The following is a 20,059-nucleotide window of genomic DNA, read 5'->3' as shown; positions in this document are numbered from 1 at the left end:
CCAGAGGGGAATGTGGGCAGAAGGAGCTTAAAGTTCTACACATAGACTTGCTGGCTACCTGAGGAACATGTCCCCTCACCACTGCTCAGATTCTCCTAGGACGACCTTTCTTCTGTTCTAACTTACTTGAAGTTGCAGTCAGTAGCGAGGACAAAAATAAGAAACTAAAAAGAAAGTCTTTTGGTCTGGGACTGACGATTTTTTTTTGATTTACATTATCTTACGTACTGCCACATACAGAGAGTCAGTAATTCACTACACACACAAGCTTAATTTCATGTATGTACACTTACTCTAAACACAGACATCATTCAAAGAGATAAAACTTTCTTCACGGTCACCTCCACGCCACAGCAGCGTTAAAGTTAATGCAGGATGATATATTTAGAAGACCAGGAGGCAATGGTGAGGAGTGAATGAACATCATGAAAGCCAAGGTACTGGTCTTTAAGTATCTCAGAAATATAATGGACCAAGTTTTGGGCCATTTTTCAAGTATTATGAAAAGAGTTTAAAAACATTCAGAGACCTAGAGCTTCAGCTTACTAAGACTTGGCAGCCTCAGCCATATAAAATGAATGATCGAAAATCACTACATGTCTGCGAGCAAGACAAAGAATTTAAAATTTATGAACTAATAATTGTATTTCTCATGGTAAAAAACACACTCCTCCCTCCTCCACTGTATGTCAAACAGTTTTCTCACCCAGCTTTTTGGCATCCAGGCACAACACAAGAAACACCTTTTTATATATATGTGTGTGTGTATATATTTATATATACATATCTATATACAGAGAGAGAGAGAAAGAGAGAGAAAAATTGCTTTGTGTTTCCCAAGAAATCATCTTTTGACAGCAGCAGAGCACAGGGCTAAAGTAAGAGAAACTGGCTCCAGGAAATAGTAGCATTTGTAATAGTAGAAATATGGAGAGCTTAATACAAAAAAAGCTCCATGTCCATGTAAATGTATGTCACATCGACATCATTAAAAGTTAGAAGACTAAAAGATTAGGTATTATAACTATCTTTCAAATGAAGACAATACACAACCTTGTCATTATTCTCTCTCTCTGTTTCTAATCCCAGAGACTACAAATGTACTGTGGCCTACTTGAAAAAAGTGAATGTTTTAGATCATGTGCAGTATAATGATTGAAAATTAAACCCAAAGTGTTATTTAAAAAAAAAGGTGTGGGGGGGAATGTTTCCCTCCTTTACTTCTTTGTAGTATAATTCATCCCATATAATTATTTTACAGTACTGTAAAAGTGTCAAAGTACAAGAGAAAAAGTTTCTAAATTTATCATTTTCATTCACCACTAAAATGCAGGTATTTTCTCATGAACTTTTCTCTTATGTCCAGCAGAGGGTAGTAAAGGAATGGCTATGTGAACTCCAAGAAAGTTAAATCTTCACTGCTTGTTAAGTAGTATATAGCGAAAGGTGCAAATGCTTTTTTAAGTAAAATGATACTCTCCATACAAATCACCTTAAGATCATCACTGCCATCATCAAGAACTTAAGCATTCACTAACTTAAAGTTCTTTAAAACAAGGTAGTCTATTGATATTGAAATAAGAGATGTTCCTTGCACACACACTGTTCTCTTGTGATTAATTCAATGAAAGTAATCCATTTTCTAGGAAAAAGGAATTTCATTTCATACACTAAGTATTCCATAATGAATAAGGAAATATAAGGCTAGATCATGAAAAATGTAGAACTTTCCTTCTGGGATCTACTAATTTAAATCTTCTGTATATGAGAGTCGAAATTTAACACAAAATCTGGTATCTGAGTTCTATCTCAAAACCTGGTACCATGGGCACAAGTCAGGGATGCTATCAGAATTTTACATAGCTTTTTCTTCTCATACTGGTAATATTTGTTCCCTTTCACTGTGGGGGTTTTAATCAACAGCTGGAACAGTACAGAAGTCAGTGAGACTAAGCTGGATGGACTTCAGTACCTTGCTGCACAGTGAAAACTACTGCCAGAGTTTAGTGCGCTCCTTCCCTGTTCCTCCCACAACGCATGGGAAGCTTCTGGCAATGAAACTGTGATACAGAGAAGCTCGTATGCTACAGCAGGCAATTGCTAATGGCAGAGGGGAGGAAATTCTGTTTATGGAAGTGCATTTAAATCCCAGCACCTCCAGGCTTCGCAGGAGCACGTTTGTTCTTGGGATGGTGCCTGTCCTTTGGAAAACACATAATCCTTTCTTTCAGACACAGCTACAAGGGTTGTGAGTTTCCCTCCTTTATCCAGCTACTTGTCCCTAAATGCTCCTTCAGTTCCTTCCCCTCCAGTCTCCCAGGAGCCAGCCCAACAACCAGGCCATGAGAGGTGAAGAACAGGTTAGCTGGTCTCTTTTGCTGAGGTCTCTCTGTTCCATTTTATCAGCAAGGCCAGGCAAAATCTCCATCTGATCAAACGCCAGGGGGTAAGAGAAGTGACAAATTTATTAATCTCAAAATAGGTTTTGGACGTAAACTAGATTTCAAACTCTGTTAATGCTAAACTCCACCTGTACACAGCTAAACTTTGGGAATGAGTATTACAGAGAGAACCTAACTTAAAATGGATGTTATGAACTTTACAACCCACGACACCCTGAAGTGGAAGCCCTTCATAACCACAGAAGAGCCAGAACAAACTTTGCTTAGCAAAAGGCGACGCAGAGCAGCAGTAGCTTGTACCATGCAGGCAATGTCAGCGTGAAAAACCTTGCTGCTTTAGTCCAGGTTCAGTCTAAAATCTATAGCAAGCAAAACTAAAAGCTCAAAATATGCAGCGCTTGTGCTTCATAAAAAAACAATGGCATTTTCAGAGGCTCATTAATGTCTCTCTGACTTCAAATACAAAAGAGAGAAGTTAGCACTGCAGGCCCTTTCAGACACTTACATGCATACAATTATCCTTTGAAAGGGTACAGCAAGATGCTAGCTGACCAAAACATAGGTGCCCTAGTTTAAGATTACGTTTTTTTTTTTTTAATTCATAGGCACTTTTGCTAACTTGTCTGAAACTCTGTATGCAAGACCTATTATTACATACCTTCCTTAATCACTGCTGAAGCAGACACATTTACAAGTACCTGAAGATTGCTTTCCTGCACTATGAGCATACTGTTTCCTCATTAGACTATGAGCATTTAATAAATAAATACATAACTAAATAGAAATTAAGCAACAACGAAAACACGTTTTCTGATTGTGGTTAGTAAGATAGCATCCCCTGATTAAAACCATCACCAGGGCAAACAGGTTTTTTCTCCTTTTTTTGAGAAACTGATCTTTCCCTTTTTAAGACTAGAGATGGATGTTGATAACTTTAAAGCCAGAGAGCACAAAAAAAAAAGCTTCTTCATAAACATTTGGAAGCAAAAATATTTGTTTTTGAAAGGGTTACTGGATCTTCACACTACGCAGTAACTAATTAGGCCAATGTGACCGGCTCCCAAAATCTGCGAACAGATTTCCTGTGGACATTTGTGTCCTCAAAGAGGACCTCTGTTGGTCAGTCAGTCAGTGGTTTTTAGTTGATTGATAAACTTTGATCTTCCCCGTAGGAATTTTCTTTTGTACTTTGCCTTTAATGTAGTACTCTTAACTATCTAGCAATCAGTGCTTAAAAAAAAAGAAAGAGAAAACAATTTCAAGAGTCTACTGGTAAGAAAGTTGTATCAGCACAAAAACCACCTGCTCGCTGTGCTTTCTCACAGTGACAAATATTTTACCAAAAAACCCTCAGTTCAGACTGTAACCCACAAGTCCCATTACAAATCTACTTAGCAGATAAACAAGATGTTCAAACTGAGGAGAAAACCATAGGCAGTGGTTTTGTAAAAGATGCTAGTTTGGTAAAGATACTAGTCTGAAAATAACCTGAGACTTTTCAAAATGTGTCACTCAACAGACAAACAAACCCTTAGTTTTTAAGTCTAGCTTGGAAGAGGCTGAGTAAGACCATGGTGGTCTTCCAGAATTTTATTTCTGCCTCCTAGCAAATTATCTGGTGCATTTCTCAGCTCCAACAGATTCTCTTTGACAAACTAACTGATTTTAGAAACTATTCAAAATGGAATTAAGTACAGACATTCTCTTAAGCCAAAAAGCTACCAAGCTGGATAGACAAATTAAGTAGTTAGGCAGAGTTCCCAGGTTCCCTAAGGTAAATTAAGAGCTTAGCCTTGTTTTGGAGTTCTCGAAAGCCTCTTCCCATTTACTGTTCAAACCCCACTCTCAAGCCAGACACATAAGTTAATACTCTTGACCTCTTCAGTGCAAAATCTATGTTCAATATTAGTGAATTCACAGTCTCTAAGGAGTTTTGTCTCTCAAAAACAAAATTGCTGAATCACAGAATTTCAGGGCTTAGTAATCAAAAAACCTTACATCAATTTCTTTCTTAAGTTTCTCTTCTCGTTCGGAGCAGTACTCAAGCTCACTGGCCTGTCGCCTCAGGAGGTCTGAACATTCGTTGTGTTCCAGCTCCATGTCTTTCATTTTCTTGTGCATGTTTTGCAATGTGCTATTCTGCTCCTAGAAAAAAAAATACATAAAAGACTGAAGGGCATGCTCACACCATGATGGAGTATACTAAAAGTTTGAAAAAGAATACAGTTTGAATGGAGACTTCATGACAACAGATTAGTAGAATTCAACAAGTTAGCACTTGTTACCAAATCCCTTTACCCAACAGTACATATGCTCTTCATTCAACATCGGGTAATATATGTTTGCTTAAAGTCACCACAGGCATAATCTTCTGCAGTCATTCTCAACAGAAAACACCATGTTATCCTGTACAACTTAGGGCTGCTCTACCAATTTCTTTTTCCTCTCAGTTGGACAGCAATGATGTGGAGGGAAGGCATTAAGTAAATCTGATGAAAGGGTAAGATAAATATGGACAGGACATTCTATTTGATTTAGGTTTTAATCGCTGGAACTTGAAATTCCAGGTTACTTCTGTAAACTAAACAATCCTTATTATTGTTGTTCTAAGGAAAACTTTATTCTGTCCAGAAACTGCAATATCTAGGTACACTATGCACTGTAAAATAATCATCTTGGTACTATAAAATAATCAAGCTGTTCCCTACTTCTGATTTCTGCATTTTGAAGATGAACCAAGCTAGAGGTCGGATAACTGCTAGCACTGCTGGACTCAGCAGTTTTGGCCATAGCTGTGGAATCTCACATGCAAGAGCACTACCTCAGACTGGGAAGAAAGGAGCCAAGTAGTGAACCCCCAGCAGCCCAGCACACACTTAAGATGAGGGATCCCAGAAGTGCCAGAGAGAATAGCTTTGTCTTAGTGGACAAGAATAAGCTTTACCATAACTAGCACGAGAAAGAAGGTATAAATCCAGCGATTTAGTTGAAGGACCTTCAGAGACCTAATTTGTTAAAATGGCTTTCTGTGTAAAAGTAGAAAGATTACACTAAGCCCTCCTGTTCAATTATTCCTATTCAACATCAGCGCAAGGCATTTCATGAAAATAAACCAGAACTATCCACTGCTCTACAAATTCTGCTATTAATCTTATGTCGCTTGTTCTCGTTCCTGGAAATTACAAATCATTAAGCACAGCTAGAGCAGGAAGGAGGAGGAAAAAAGAAAATGAATTATTAATATAAAATGATTCTTTGTACAACAGGACTATGTTGATACATGAAGATCAAAGAGGGGTAGAAAGTTTTGACCGCTCCAACACGACGACAATGGCACTATGATTATTTTATAACACTTTGTGCCATCAATTATTAAGTAAAAAATTAAGTTTACTTTCTCTCATTTCACTCACAGGCATTATGGCACGATTTTATTCTTGTCCTCTGAAGAAGAACACAAGGGATGTGTCGAGCATATGAAGAGTGGAATCTGAAGCTAACTCCAATGCTTCAAGAATAACATGCCAAGATATTACCAAATCCCCTAACACCTGCTCCTATGACATCAAGTCAAAACACAGGTTTCTTCCCATTATCATGCTAAAAAAAAACCTTAAGTATTCATATAAAAATATATTATTAAAGTCACAGAGATACTGATCTCTTTGGATACATTTTCCCGACATTACAGAGAGAAAAATCTTTACCGATGAAGTAATATGTAGTTGAATACTACGCCAAGACTTGAAAATATTTTATGTTGGAAATACTGATAATATTAGATTAAAATTGACTCGAACACATCAACACATCGTTTAACTCAGAAGTTTTACAATTTCAGAATCTGACAGAAGACATAGAACTCTTCAGCTTCCTTTCCAACATAAAACTCTGAATTAATCCAGTGGTCTCCTGCACTTATAGGATACAAAGTAAAACATTTTTTACTTTGAGAAACAGCACAAACAAATTTATACATCTGCACATCTCAAAGCGCACTTATTAACGTGCCTTTATGGAAAAGAGTTGAATTTTTTAAAAGCACATAAACAATAACTTCACAAGCAGCTTAAGAAAGATATCTGGATTTTTTTTTTCTGCAAAGGAATATTATCTACTGGCTAACCACAAGGTGATGCTATTGCTCTTGCTTTAATATTTCCACTGCAGCCAGCGTGCTGAGCACACCCGAACCCATGGGGAGGCTGCAAGGACCACCCTCCCCGAGGTCACCTTCCCTGGGATTCACCTTTTCCCAAGGATCACTTTCTCTGGGGATCACCTTCCCCAGGGATCACCTTTTCCCAGGGATCACCATCCCGCTCGCGCAGAATGGGGAAATTCAGCTGACTTCATTTCTGCACGCAGTTCAAGACTCTCATGGTGAGGTTTAGAATTACAGTCCCTAAAATGCAGCTTTTCTGACCAAGATTTTCACAGCTGCTTAGAATCACATTTCTGTGCACATATTAAGACAAAAATCAGGTTTATCTACCTTTCTTTTCATAACTCGGTATAGCTGTAAGAGTGCTTAAAAGAGGGTTACAAACACAGTATTCAAAACACTGGAACACTTTTTAAGTTGTCTTTTATAAACGAATAAGCATTTGTTTATAAAAGACATGGGCTCTTCTGCCCAATTTAAAATAAGGGGCTTGTCATACACAACTTCCAAGTAACATCTAAGGTAAGCAAGGGCATTTCTAACATTTATGTATTCCATATTTCCTTATTTTATAAGGCTACATATATTATTTACAAGTAGCGTAATTGGCAGGGGAAGAGGCACAAAATAAAACCAAGTAGGGAAGAAAATGTTCTTCCTACGGAAACCAGATTAAGATGGGGTGATTAGTAGTGAATCAGGTCTACTTTGGAAGTGAACAGTTTTGTAGCTTTAACGCATTTACCCACTGCATACGGGTCTCTGCAGACAACCTTTACTTCTGCATATCCACCCCCTGGCAGAGAATAGTATCCCACATAATACTCTAGTCATGATCTTAGTCCAAACTCCATTGGAAACAATGTACCTCTTCAACACTAGCATTTTTTCCACCTCTTTTCAGCCTTAAAAGTCACTGATTGTGGCTTCTACAGAACACTGAAGGTAAGTGAAGGCAAGTCCACTTGAATCTCTCTGAACCCAAAAATGTCTACTCTTAGGCAGGTCTCAGAGTCAATTTCCTGGCAATACATTTAAGTTGTGATTTACGTATACTCGTGCAACTCCACTTTAAAAATTACTTTCCCCTCCCCCCGAGTCCTTCAACAAGGACAAGGGCAGGGTCCTGCATTGGGCAGGAATAACCCCAGGCAGCAGGACAGATTAGGGGTTGACCTGCTGGAAAGCAGCTCCGCAGGGAGGGATTTGGGAGTCCTGATAGACAACAGGTTAACCATGAGTCAGCAGTGTGCCCTTGTGGCCAAGAAGGCCAATGGGATCCTGGCCTGCACGAGGAGGAGTGTTGCCAGCAGGTGGAGGGAAGGGGATCCTGCCCTTCTCCTCAGCTCTGGTGAGGCCGCACCTGGAGTATTGGGTGCAGGTCTGGGCTCCACAGTACAAGAGGGATGTGAAGCTTCTATAAAAAGTCCAGTGTAGAGCCACGAAGATGGTTAAGGGCCTGGAGCATCTATCTTATGAGGAAAGACTAAGTGAGCTGGGCCTGTTTAGCCTGGAGAAGGATGACAGGAGATCTGATCAGCACGTTCAAGTACCTGAGGGGTGATTGTAGGGAGGATGGGGCCAGGCTCTTCTCTGTGGTGGCCGGTGACAGGACGAGGGGTGACGGGTGCAAGTTGAAACACAGGCAGTTCCACCTCCATATAAGGAAGAACTTCTTTCCTGTGAGGGTGACAGAGCCCTGGAACAGGCTGCCCAGAGAGGCTGTGGAGTCTCCTTCTCTGGAGATCTTCCAAACCCGCCTGGATGCCACCCTGTGCCACGTGCTCTGAGTGTCCCTGCTGGAGCAGGGGGGTTGGACTAGATGATCTCTAGAGGCCCCTTCCAACCACTACAACTAGACGTCCCAACCTCAATCATTCTGTGAGTCTGAAATTATATGAAGAATACAAACCCACAGTATAAAATAGATTACATAGTCTTTCATAATAGGGAGTGTGATTCTTTTTTAACTAAATTCCAATAAATTATTTCAACCTGCACTAAGTTTGCTGAAAGAAGCCAACAAGGTTTTAAGGCTTCGCATCTTTCACATGGGACGTAGAGTAGGCAATGTGCAATGCTGGTGAAAATGCCATCATCACAGTTTGGGGTACCTGACAAATGTGCTCTTTTTGTACTGCAGAAATGATTTTCAGATTCAGAGGCATTCAGACTGGGGAGATAAAGGCCAAAATCTTCGCTTCCCTGATTTTACTAACTTAGCTTTGCACTGCGGTGCAAACATACCTCACCACGGATTTGCACAGAGGACTTTTTTATTTGCTTACCACAACAAACAGCAGCAATATATTCCATCAAAACAGGAAAGACTGCAAAATAGTATAACTTCCCAAAAGGTGTATTTTTCACAGATATTCTGCAACAATTCTTTATTTTGGGGATTATTTGGGAAATAACTCCCCCAGACAAGAAAATAATAAAAACCACACACAAAATTTTCATTTTCCCATGAGAAATGTTACAGATATTATTTCAGACAATTTATCTTCCCAGCTACATCATACCTGCAAAACGCTTTCTAGTCTGAGCCTCTCCTTAAGGAGCAATTCGTATTCATTATTACAGGTCCTGAGAATATCATCTTTCTCATCTAGGTCACTTGTAAGTCTTTGCTGCTGTTCTTTCCATTTCTGCTGAGCAATATGAAACACTTTCTCAGTCTCTGCCACCTTCTGCTGAAGATTTTCATTCAGAGCTATTATTTATAGAATAAGAGAAAGAAACAAGACAAGTATCACTGTTGAGTTTGTTCAAAATATCGTACAGCAAGTGTTGGCTCCTCTGTGTTACATTGTGGTGCATTAGAACATTAAGATCTCTGACACTGAGGAATACTATCTTCTTTACAATATAATTAAATAATAAAATCTTAGCTTCTGATAACATCTTTCACACAAGAACTTAAGTACAGTCCAGAGAGTTTACTTTAATTAAACTGAGATCCTCTTGGGAGGGGATAAAAAACCACAGAGATAACTCTTTGAAGCATGGAGGGCTCAATTTGCAATCTCCAGAACCCCTGGCCAGCTTTGATACAATCATTTGCCAGTCATTTTTCTACTGATTAACATTATTCTTTTGTCAAATCCCATTTCAAACAAAATTCCAAACATGCAATAAAATATGTATATTTTGATACTGAGCTACCTGGGAAGGTCATGTTACTGTCTAAAATGAAAGAACTGAACTGAATGCATCTGAATTGCACTCACTCTTCTGCTCTTGCTGCTAACCCTATTTTTTCCACAGCTCTGAAGTTCTGTATGTCCAAGTGAGTAAACGCTCTCTTATATCCTAAAATTTGAGCTATTGATGACTCCATTACAATTTTAGCTAGGACACTGTACTCCAGCAAGTCCTTATATTTTTGAACAGTAAAATCTCCTTTCTCTTCTTTCTCACTGCATACTAACTGTTCTTCATCAAGAATCCTATAGATTTTTGAAGAAAATAAGATTACTATCATAAAATACCCTAAACCTTTATAAATTTTTCAATAAAACAACGTAGTCTATTCTGAAGTGTCTTCTTCTCTCCAAAAGTTATCCAAGCCTAAGCATGAAGATCTGCAAGTACGTATCAGCAAGGAACTCATTTTAAATGACAGTAACAGCCTGTTACTGAAGTTCTTCGCAGTCTGTGCAATGAAAATCTTATGAAAATCCTGTGGCTAGTGAGTTATGCTACAGAGAGCTAAGCTGTCCTGAGGTAAATTACATAGAAGTCAGCAAATTCATAAATGCCTTTCCTGTATTAGGTTAAAAAGGTATTACATTGCTTAGATAATCAAAATGCACACCACTTCCACATAAAGACCAAAAGTCTGCCTGCTCTCTGTTGAGTAGGATTAGGGAAATCCAAATTTCCATGTACAAAACCAATAGGAAAAAGATATTCCGGTTAAATCTCCCCTTCTACAAACTGCTGTCAAATTTCCTTCCACAACACATGTTCCATTACCTATAAAAAAGGGAGGAGGATGAGAAGGAAGTAAATTGGTTATGATCATTGAAAAGCTTAAAATTTTGAAATAGTGAAAGGTAATAGTGAATTCAGTGTAATCTGAATTGATGGACAAAATTGAGAGAGTAAACAAGTGAAATTCAGGCAGGATAAAAATGAACAGGAAGGGATCATTTTTTTCCTTGACTTTGAAAAGCAAAAAGAAAAAACAAAAAAACTGCTGGACAGGGCAGTAACCAGGATGCGGAGACATCCATAATCACAATCCCGTACAAAGGCAGCAGTGAAACTTGATATTAAAATAAAGGGGAGGGAGACAAAAAGAGAACTTCAGTAAGAGTGAAAGTGAACAAAGGATTTAAGTCACGATAGGTTTATTAGGTTAGTTTTAATTCTCACATGAGACAGCAAGGATAACAGTTTACCAAAACAAATGGATTAGACACGGGAAGGACAAGAGATCCAAGAAAAACTGCAAAGGCTGGAAAATGCAAGTAAGTCACTCTATGTCCATTGTCTTCCTGACTTGGAACAGGCTGACTCATTGTTCTGTGTGTGCTCTTTGAAACATACCTTGCAGTTGCTCAAGTCGTTTGTTTGCATCACTTAATTTTTCTTCTGCAGCATATCTTTTCAGACCAGCATCTTTTCTGGCAATTGCCAGTTCATACTCGAGGCTTTGTCGAACAGCCTCTCCTTTCTCAACTTCAGACCGTAATTTTGCAATTTGGCTTTCATAGGTGGACAGCTGTAAAAGAAATTTGTTCCAGGGAATTGGCAACAAAGGTCCTTAAGAAAATGTAACATTACAGAAAAAAACACAGACTGTCTTTTGAAAGCGGAAGACTAGTGTACAGCTGTCTTCTTTTTCCATTTGAACTTAAAATACCCAGAACCCTGAAAGTGACAATGCAAATTCTAAGTGGATTCTGAGTGATTTATTGCGGTTTTAATGCAAACTAGTTATATTTTGGTCATATTTCATGTATGTCAAAAAGCTTTTTTTTTTTCTTTCCAAAAGTATATTGCCTTAAGAAAACAGAAACAGTCAGAGAAGCAGGAATTTCTTAATTGGGATTTATTCCTAAAAATAAATGGCCTTGGAACAGCAACTTTGTTTTTGCTGTTGTTGTTTTTGTTTGCTGATTTTGCCCCAAATGTGAAGGAGCACTTGCATCAACTGCCTCCCAGCAGCCTCTTAGGAGCAGAAGTCTTATTCAGAACAGTAATAATTCTTCTACATTAGAACAGTTCAAATTAGGGCATCAGGCATCAGACTGTCATTAGCAACTGTGTAAAGTGTTCATAGTATCATACTTGATTACCACTACCTCTGTATCTAGTGCTCACCTTCCTCACCTATGCACTCATGAAAAGCTGATACTCAACTTAAATAACAGTAATAAGCTAGTTGCTTACTATTATGTACATCATTTCAGAGCTAGTTTGTTACAGTATCCTGAAGAAAAACCTTTTAATGAAGAAAAAGTACAAGTCAAGTACTCTTGCAAGGGAAGTTCTCATTAGAAGTACGAGGTTACTGATGAACAAGTCAACATGTTTGTATTCCATACATTTTAGACTAAAAAAAAGGTAAATTTGCTAAATTTGCCCAAGCAGAAAGGTTTCAAAAGCATTAAAAGACATTGTATCTGAATTTGGTGCATGCATCCATTGGGTTTATGGACTATAGAGGATTTCTGCTCAAATCATGTTAAATGAATTAAAAGGGTATGCCAACTCTCTGCAAAATAGTCTTTTTATCAGACTCAGTTTGAGCTACAGATGCCAGCAGGTTGTGCTGACAGTCCCAATGAATATCTGTACAGAAAAGATCTGTACAATATCGCCTTCCTCACTTTTTTTTAAAGGTAGAGACTGCTTTTGATACACCACCTGGGAGCATTATTTTAAGGAAACAAAGTTACATTATTCCAAGAATAAAACAATTTAAAAGAACAAAAAAAGAAAAATACTTACATCCTGATTATGTTTAATAGTTATGTCTAATTTTTCTTTTTTAGCTTGATGGAGTTTCCTTCTCAGATCTTCAGCAATGTCCAATTCTGATTCATTGCTATTTTGCAACAATCGTGACTCACTTTTAGTACTACGTAAGCTGCAAAATATGAATGGTTTCAAACAATATGAATGTTCTTTACATGGTTTAAAGCTCATTTATTTCAATGATCAGATTGCGAGCCAAAAATTCAAACCATTCACTTAAAAAATCTATGTAGCTATACTTGCACTACTGCTTTAAAAAAAAAGTATATCATACAAGATGATACAAGCTGTAGACCTTTAAAATAAATATACACTTTCATAAGGGTAACTTAAATACATAGTGATTTTCTTCCCCATTCACTCCAGTGTCTTTAATAATAATTGAATAAACTTTTGTGATGCTGAAAAAACATCATTCCAACCACCTGAATGAAAATGATTACCAATCTCTTAATTGTCTCCTATAGTAAGTCTACGCTTTACCATATATAATTATCTCAAAACCTCCTTTATCCTGCAATAAATGCATGTATTTGGAAATAGTCTCAGGTTTCCAACTTCTTTTTTTCCCTACCTGTAAATAATGCACAAGCAGTGGCTTATAAGTACTATAAAGGCCTAATCTTCCAAAATACCTAATACCTTCATTTAATAATTTTAATTTAAAATATTACTCAGCATTTAGCAGAATCAGCCCTTTATATTAGAGGAGACAAACTTGTATGCACCAAAAGGAAAATAAGAGCCACGTTACTAGTTTAAGGGTTAGTGTGAGAACCACAAGCAAAGAAACAATGATGACTTTAAAGACAAAGTAACAGCAATGAGATTTCTTATTATACCAAATATCGCTATTTTATGTATGCCTTCAGTGCAGCGATAAAGTCAAGCGAGAATTAAGAAGGATAAGAACTGCCACATATGATGGAAACTGTAAAATTTCACTTGTGGACACCACATAAAAGGTCCTGGAGACTTTTTTCTTTTTATAAAATTTCTGGGAAAACAGAGATGAAAGAAAGGCAAGACCTCTTATTCAGATATAATGCAAGAAGGATCAGTCTCAACAACAACAACAAAAATAACAGAGAGAAAACCAGAAAGCACCAAAGTTGGCAAAACATATAATAAGGTGAAAAAGAAAACATAAAGGGAAACAACTGTAAGACTCTGTGGAGAAGGATAGGACAAAGAAATCAGTATTATGGGAAGGATAATAGTTTTATTAAAGTGTCCTGTAAATCTGATTATATTTAAGATTTCTTTCATAGAGCACACTTCTTGTAAGCTAGGAAATTAATACCTACTATGTAGTAAATAAAAGTACCTTTAAATTTTCAAGTAAATTGAGAAGTTTGTGCATCGAGCAACTTTCATGAAACCGTGTTACTAATTAGCAAGGACAGATACACAATTGAGATACCTCCACAATACACCTGACTCAGTGGAAAATTTAACTATGTGATTAAATGCTCTCTAGAATTAGACCATTGGGAAAAAAAGCAAAGTTACAAAACATCATAAATAATAACACATCAGGGATATTACATGGATGAAAAACAAATCCAGAAGCATTATAAGACATAACAGTCACTACAGAAAGAAAAAGGACTAAGGTAGTTTTTAAAACAGCATTTCCCATCAAACTTCTAAAGTTACATTACTCAAAAAGTTAAAGCTGTGGAAAAAACCACTAAACCTATATTTGTTCTTATTATAGCCTTAAACCGTCAGTATCTTTTAATGTTAACCATTAAATTATTTAACTTATTTACATATCTATTCAAACATTTTAATTTAAAGTACAGACTGGCTTTATGCTTTCTTATTTCTGTAAGAACATTTTCTTTAATCTCTACAGGGCCTCCAGAACACATAGTACTTCATAAAAACTCCATGTCAAAGGAGATTATTCCTTCCATATTCATATGATAAGTAAGAGTGTTGCGGGCATGATTAAAAATAACAGAAACTTAAACGAAAGACAAAAGCCATGTGAAGACCCCGGGAAGTTTCACAGCGCATATGATTTGCAATCTAATAGGAATTCAAAGAAAGCTTTGTATTTCTGCTGTCCCCTATTAATAAATGACAATCTTTTTTTTTTTTTCCTTCCCCAAAAATATATGTCCTTATCAACTACAACTCTCGAGGAAGACACCATCATTAACAGTGTTTTTAATTTTTTTCAAGAAAACATAAAAGCAGGTGAAACAGTCAACATGTTTTACTTTGCCAAATGAACTTAAACTGACATTTAACTCAAGTTAGCTAATTATACTGGATATAGATTTTTTTTTAATTAAAAAAAAAAAGAAGAGGGGGTTACCAGCTTTTTTCCCCAGACCTAACAGAAAAAACATAGAGTAGCTCTTTAACACTTCAATTTAGTACTTATCAGTGGGGTTTTCTAAATTTCCACAGCTGAAGTCTGCATTCAGATTTCCTAACCACAGTTCACATTCGGGGAATTTCGCTATTTCTGCTAAAGTAACTGAGAGCTTTGTATAGCTAGTTTTTAAATACTGACAAGCAGCTCCAACAACTAAGATAAGCAGAATGAATTAAAGACGACTTTAATTATAACAACGATCTGATGTACATCAGGTTGCACAAAACAAAAAGCACATGAAAGACTAAGAAACCTTTAACTGAAAATTTCCTTCCTACTTTCCTTGGAATATATTAACAACTTTGATGGGACAGGGCAATCCATTTGAAATGAGTGCTTTGAAAGAAAAACAGGTAGCTTGCAGTAAAACAAAACAAAGTAGAAGAAGGAAAAGGGCTGAACCTCCCCTCCACATACCCATGTTATTCCATGTACAAGAGCCACTGAAAATATTTTCAAAGTTCCTTAGCACCTACTTCTTCGCTCCAGCAAGGTATACAGTCTTGTTCTCTGTGTGAGCACACACGTGTGTACAGAGAAGCTGAGTGCCAGCACCCCAAATTATGCAGGAAAACTTTCTGGAACTCAAAGTAGGCTTCCTAAGTGTATGCAGTAACTGCCTGTATCTCTAGGCCATGTTGTTCATAACTATTCATATTTCATATTTATATTTCATAGCTATTCCACAATTGGATGAGAGTTCTTGTATGTCTGATGGCCAAAGCGTACACCTTCTGGTAAATCTCCCCAAAAATCACATTAACATGATTTACCTTTTGTGCATCACATCATTTATCTGCTTCTTCTTCATTCTGAATTACATCATTCCAGAGAGAGCTCAAACAAAAGTCAAAGATTATCCAGATTATTATACTCCAGAATAAGAAATTGGAGCTCACCATTTAACTTCAGGGACAGCATAGCTGACAGGAGAGGATAAACTCATGACGTCCAACATGCAGCTTTTCAAGTCCATAAATTCTGGAAAACGTACATAATCTTTTACTATAAATAATTTTCAACAGACTGGGAAGCTTCAAAATTTTCTCTTTTCCATATCACAGAAACATACTGAAACCTGCAACACAGAAACAAGTTTTGCTTTACTTTGCTTGGCAACACAGTGAAAAAATTGTTTCTCAACACGCAGTTACCAAAGAGTGTTACTATCAAGCCATGTGAAAAAGAACCCCAAATGTAATTCAACACCAGCCTTAGTAACCAGCGAGAACGGTGCTCTTACAGGCTCTGTTCTCTAAATTTGAATAATATTAGTGAAAAAAGAAAAAAAACACACTTTAAAAAGTATCTGCTGCTAGAATCTTCAGAGGAGGGATGTCAAAGCAAATTTTATTTTATGTTGATTATTCCCCTCCTAAGAGACTAGGCTCCATAAATCCTGTAATTATAAGTGGAAATAAATGCACATACTATGATTTTTTAATATTTCAATATTCAAGTCTTTTGACAAAACATGCTTTTACTTGGCAAGTCCTATGCTACATAAAACCAGCCATTACCTACTTGAAGCTATTTTTATGTAATACTAAATGCGTTAGCAGCATTGGGGGATATACAGAAGCACCAGCCCGAGCTGTTGGGAACCCTGCTGAGAAGGGGAAACGTGAGCCGCGTATCTGGCTGCAGAGGAGTGACGGGCTCCGAGGCAGCCCGGCTGCGGAGCTCGGCGCTGGAAGGCGGCGGGGCCCTCCGCACGCCGCGCGCCGCACAAAAGCACAAAAGCATGAGGAACCGCCACCTCTTCTTCCTCGTACTGCTTCACCTTAAACACTTTTCCTCGTACTTCTTTACACTCAAACACCCCAAGCTGCTCCAAAGTATCTGCAAAATCAAGCGGAGCAATAAGGGAAAAAAAGCCCAGCGGAACAGCTTGCTCCAGTTCTTTACTGGAGCACCACTTGCAATTTTGTTGACAATCAGAATTCACCTGAATTTTGCTGGTTCCAAAACACACATGGTCTCACAACAGCCTCTCCCCAGAAGACCTGTGTTCTGAAGGAAAGCGTTACCACGTCCCATCCTTGGCACCAGGCACAAGCTCTGACCTGGGTTCGCAGCACAGCCACGTGCCAGGCACGTGCAAACGGACACTAAATCACTAGTGATGGGAGAACAACTCTGCCTTTACAAAGCATGGAGATCCTGACACATTATCCACAGCGCGCACCTCTAAATCACTTGTTATGTTACGTACAGAAATATATATTGTAACACTATGGCGGGGAGGGGCAGAGAGAAGGGAGTGACAAGGAGAACTTGGGAAATGCAGACCTCTACCAATTGCAGTTAATCAGTTACCTTCATATGAAGGTGCAGCTCTCAACAGTGAGAAATCATTTTTTCAAAGGATATTTACCTAATTAAAGGTAGGACCTTTTTCCGGGGCTTTTATCAACCCGTTCAAATAATCGCAAGTAATTCTGTGCTACATTTGAGATACGCCTTATAATTGTTAACTTGTCACCTTCATGTGGCCAACTATGAATGTCCCTGAGAAAGGAGCATCTGACTTCAACATCTTATAATGAACTGTAGGAATATATATACACATATACGTATATATATATATACACACACAGAGACATATAAGTAGGCCTTTCTCAGTTGGAAAGCCTTTGTTTCCTCTGAAGAAAAGGATGAACTGACTCTCCCCAACAGTGAACACTTTGAGTGAAAAGCTTGGTCTCGAAACATAATCAAAACACAACACCACATTCAGACACTTGGAAAAGTTCCTGAAATCACTCTTATATCACGCAGAGATAAAAGGATTTAAAGAATCTTCTATGGGAATTATATTTTAATAGGTCTTCAACTTACAACACTCCCTCTGTAAAAATGTATTAATAACTGTCTTACTAGCAGCAAACACACTCAATGCAAGAATTCTATTTCACTGCTGGAAAACTAAGTATTGAGGGACAATGGAATGACTTGTGGAGGCCCTGTAAGTGTAAAGCGGACAGAAACGGGAGTCGTGTTTTGATGAGTTAATGCTCATTCGCCAGGTGCTTCCCACAAACGGCAAGGCTGACGCTCTTTCCATGAGCCTCTGAACACGCTTCCCCAGGTTTAGCAACCCCAGCGAGTTGCTGCAGGATAAAATAACCCAAACCATGGTGTTAACACGCAAACTCTGGGGAAAACCGATTGCAAGTTAACACTTACGTATGGCAGACTACACCATGTATACGAAGGGTGTTTTAAGGCATGAAGGGACTTTTACCAATGCAAACCCTGATTTTTACTACAACCCTAACCCAAGTGAGCTGCCCTGCGAGCACCGTTGCGGAGAACGTAGGAACCACCTTCTGCTGGGACCAGTGGTACGGAAGGACCCCGGCCAAGCCTAAAGCCTAGGGAAGGGCTCACAGGATGTCACGCTCCCAGCTAACAGGAGAAAGCCCAGAGAGCTACCGGACCGGGAACGCACTGAGAGCAAAAAAATAAAATATAATACGCATAAAACAATAAATTAACATAAAAAAAAAAGAGGAAAGCCGCATGACCAGCCCCGCCTCTCTCTCAAACCTGCGGCGCTCGCTGCTCTGGGTGATGTCACCAGGGCGCCACCCCGCGCCCGAGGCCGCCGCGCCGACCCCAGGGCAGACCCGCGCCCGCCTTCCCCCTCCTCCGCCGCCGCCGCGGGGGACGCCGCGCGGTCGCTAGGGCGCGGCGGAAGGACGCGACGATGACGTCACCGAGACCCGCCCCGCGCGGAGAGGCGGTGCCAACGGAACGCGGGCGGCGGCGGAGCGCTCCGCCAGTCACGTGGGCCCGCGGGCCGGCGCGCATGCGCGGCTGCCCCAACGGCCCTGCCGACGCCACGGGCGCAGCGCGCCTGCGCCTTGGGGGGAAGGGCAGGCCTCCTGGGAGCGGGGGCGGGGCCTGCGCTCCGCGCGGGTGCCCTAAAATGGCGGCGCGGGCAGCGGGCGGCGCTGGTTGAATAAGCGGGGCAGCACCGTGGTGTCCGCAGGGAAATGTGGGAATGACCGCGTTAATCCGGGACAGGGCGCGAAGCGAAGGCGGGCGAGTTGCGTGAGCAGCCGCGGTCTCGGGGTGACGGCCGCCGCCTTGGCGCGGGAGAACAAGTCCCCTGTGGGGAGGACAGCCCTAACTGTGCGAGGGAGCACGTAGCCGTGTGGAAACTCGGAGTGGAGCGGGAGGAATACCGCAGGTGAAGTGTGCTGGCGCTGCGTGTCCCAATGCTGCGTGCACCGGCCTGGCCAGTGCGATGCCCGCACAGGTATCTCCTCATCGCAGGAGGGATCACTGTCCCCCAGGGAGCTGTTCTAGGTGGGCTTTTCCTGACCCTGTTGGGTCTGGTAAGCCGCTCTACAAATTCATCCTGAGCGTTTTTAAATCTGAATGCAAAAATCGGAAGCGGAGAGAAGCTTCTTTCTTTTTTTTCCTCTCTACTTCAGACCTTTGAAACCAAAGCTCTCAGAACTAACTTAAGAAACATTTGTATTACTCATAATTGAAATTAAGCCCAACCCAATTAAAAAACAGTGATTTTTTTCTCTTATCTGGAATTTCCCCTAGGAGAAAATATAGCCCTCATTAAGAGTAACTATTTGTGAACTCAGAACGAGCTTATCTTAAGCACACTCAAAAAAAAAAAAAAGTTTACTCATATCTAATGTGACTATACCCAAAAAATAGTATAGCCAAAGCTCCTTGCTTTAAATTTTAAGTCAGCTTGAGATACTTGATTACAAGTACTGTCATAACAGTAAAGGTCCTTGAGAGCTTTTAATACCAAAGTTGTTTCCTGTCACTAGTAACTGCCAAAAATGTCACTTCAGACTGACATTTTCTGAGCTGTGAGGTGAAGAAAACCTAATAATACCCTTCAGAATTCAGATTAAAATTTTTATTGCAGCAGACAAAAAAAGTCTCATAATATTTTCACATTGTCCAAAATAAGCCTCAAATCTTAATTTCCAGTTTGTGACTTGGATGTGTACTACTGGTTTTTATCTGTGTTTTTGATACTCCTGCGCTATGTAGTTTTTTTTAAGCGTCAATAAAGTTCTTTGACCTTGTCGAAGTGCACAGGATTGAAAGATTGAAGTTACTCTTCTG

At 39.3% G+C, this 20,059-nt stretch overlaps 1 protein-coding gene across 1 annotated transcript in view; it reads right to left on the bottom strand.

Annotated features, from left to right (window-relative positions):
* Positions 1–16,024, bottom strand: part of CCDC171 (coiled-coil domain containing 171) — a 137,074-nt gene extending 121,050 nt beyond the window's left edge. The window contains exons 1-5 of the mRNA XM_088532023.1: positions 15,850–16,024; positions 12,532–12,670; positions 11,125–11,299; positions 9,093–9,283; positions 4,401–4,547 (exon numbers count right to left, since the gene is read on the bottom strand). Of these exons, the coding sequence (XP_088388149.1) occupies positions 4,401–4,547; positions 9,093–9,283; positions 11,125–11,299; positions 12,532–12,670; positions 15,850–15,926 (729 nt within the window). The 5' untranslated portion in view covers positions 15,927–16,024. The remainder of the gene's footprint in view (positions 1–4,400; positions 4,548–9,092; positions 9,284–11,124; positions 11,300–12,531; positions 12,671–15,849) is intronic.
* Positions 16,025–20,059: the final 4,035 nt, after the last annotated feature.

Source organism: Tinamus guttatus, unplaced genomic scaffold (genome assembly GCF_059628265.1).
Source record: "Tinamus guttatus ecotype Peru unplaced genomic scaffold, ASM5962826v1 Tinamus_guttatus_pri_ptg000450l, whole genome shotgun sequence".
Classification (NCBI taxonomy): Eukaryota; Metazoa; Chordata; class Aves; order Tinamiformes; family Tinamidae; genus Tinamus; species Tinamus guttatus.
The sequence above is the reverse complement of the archived record's forward strand: the minus strand, read 5'-3'. Positions and strand labels throughout refer to the sequence as shown.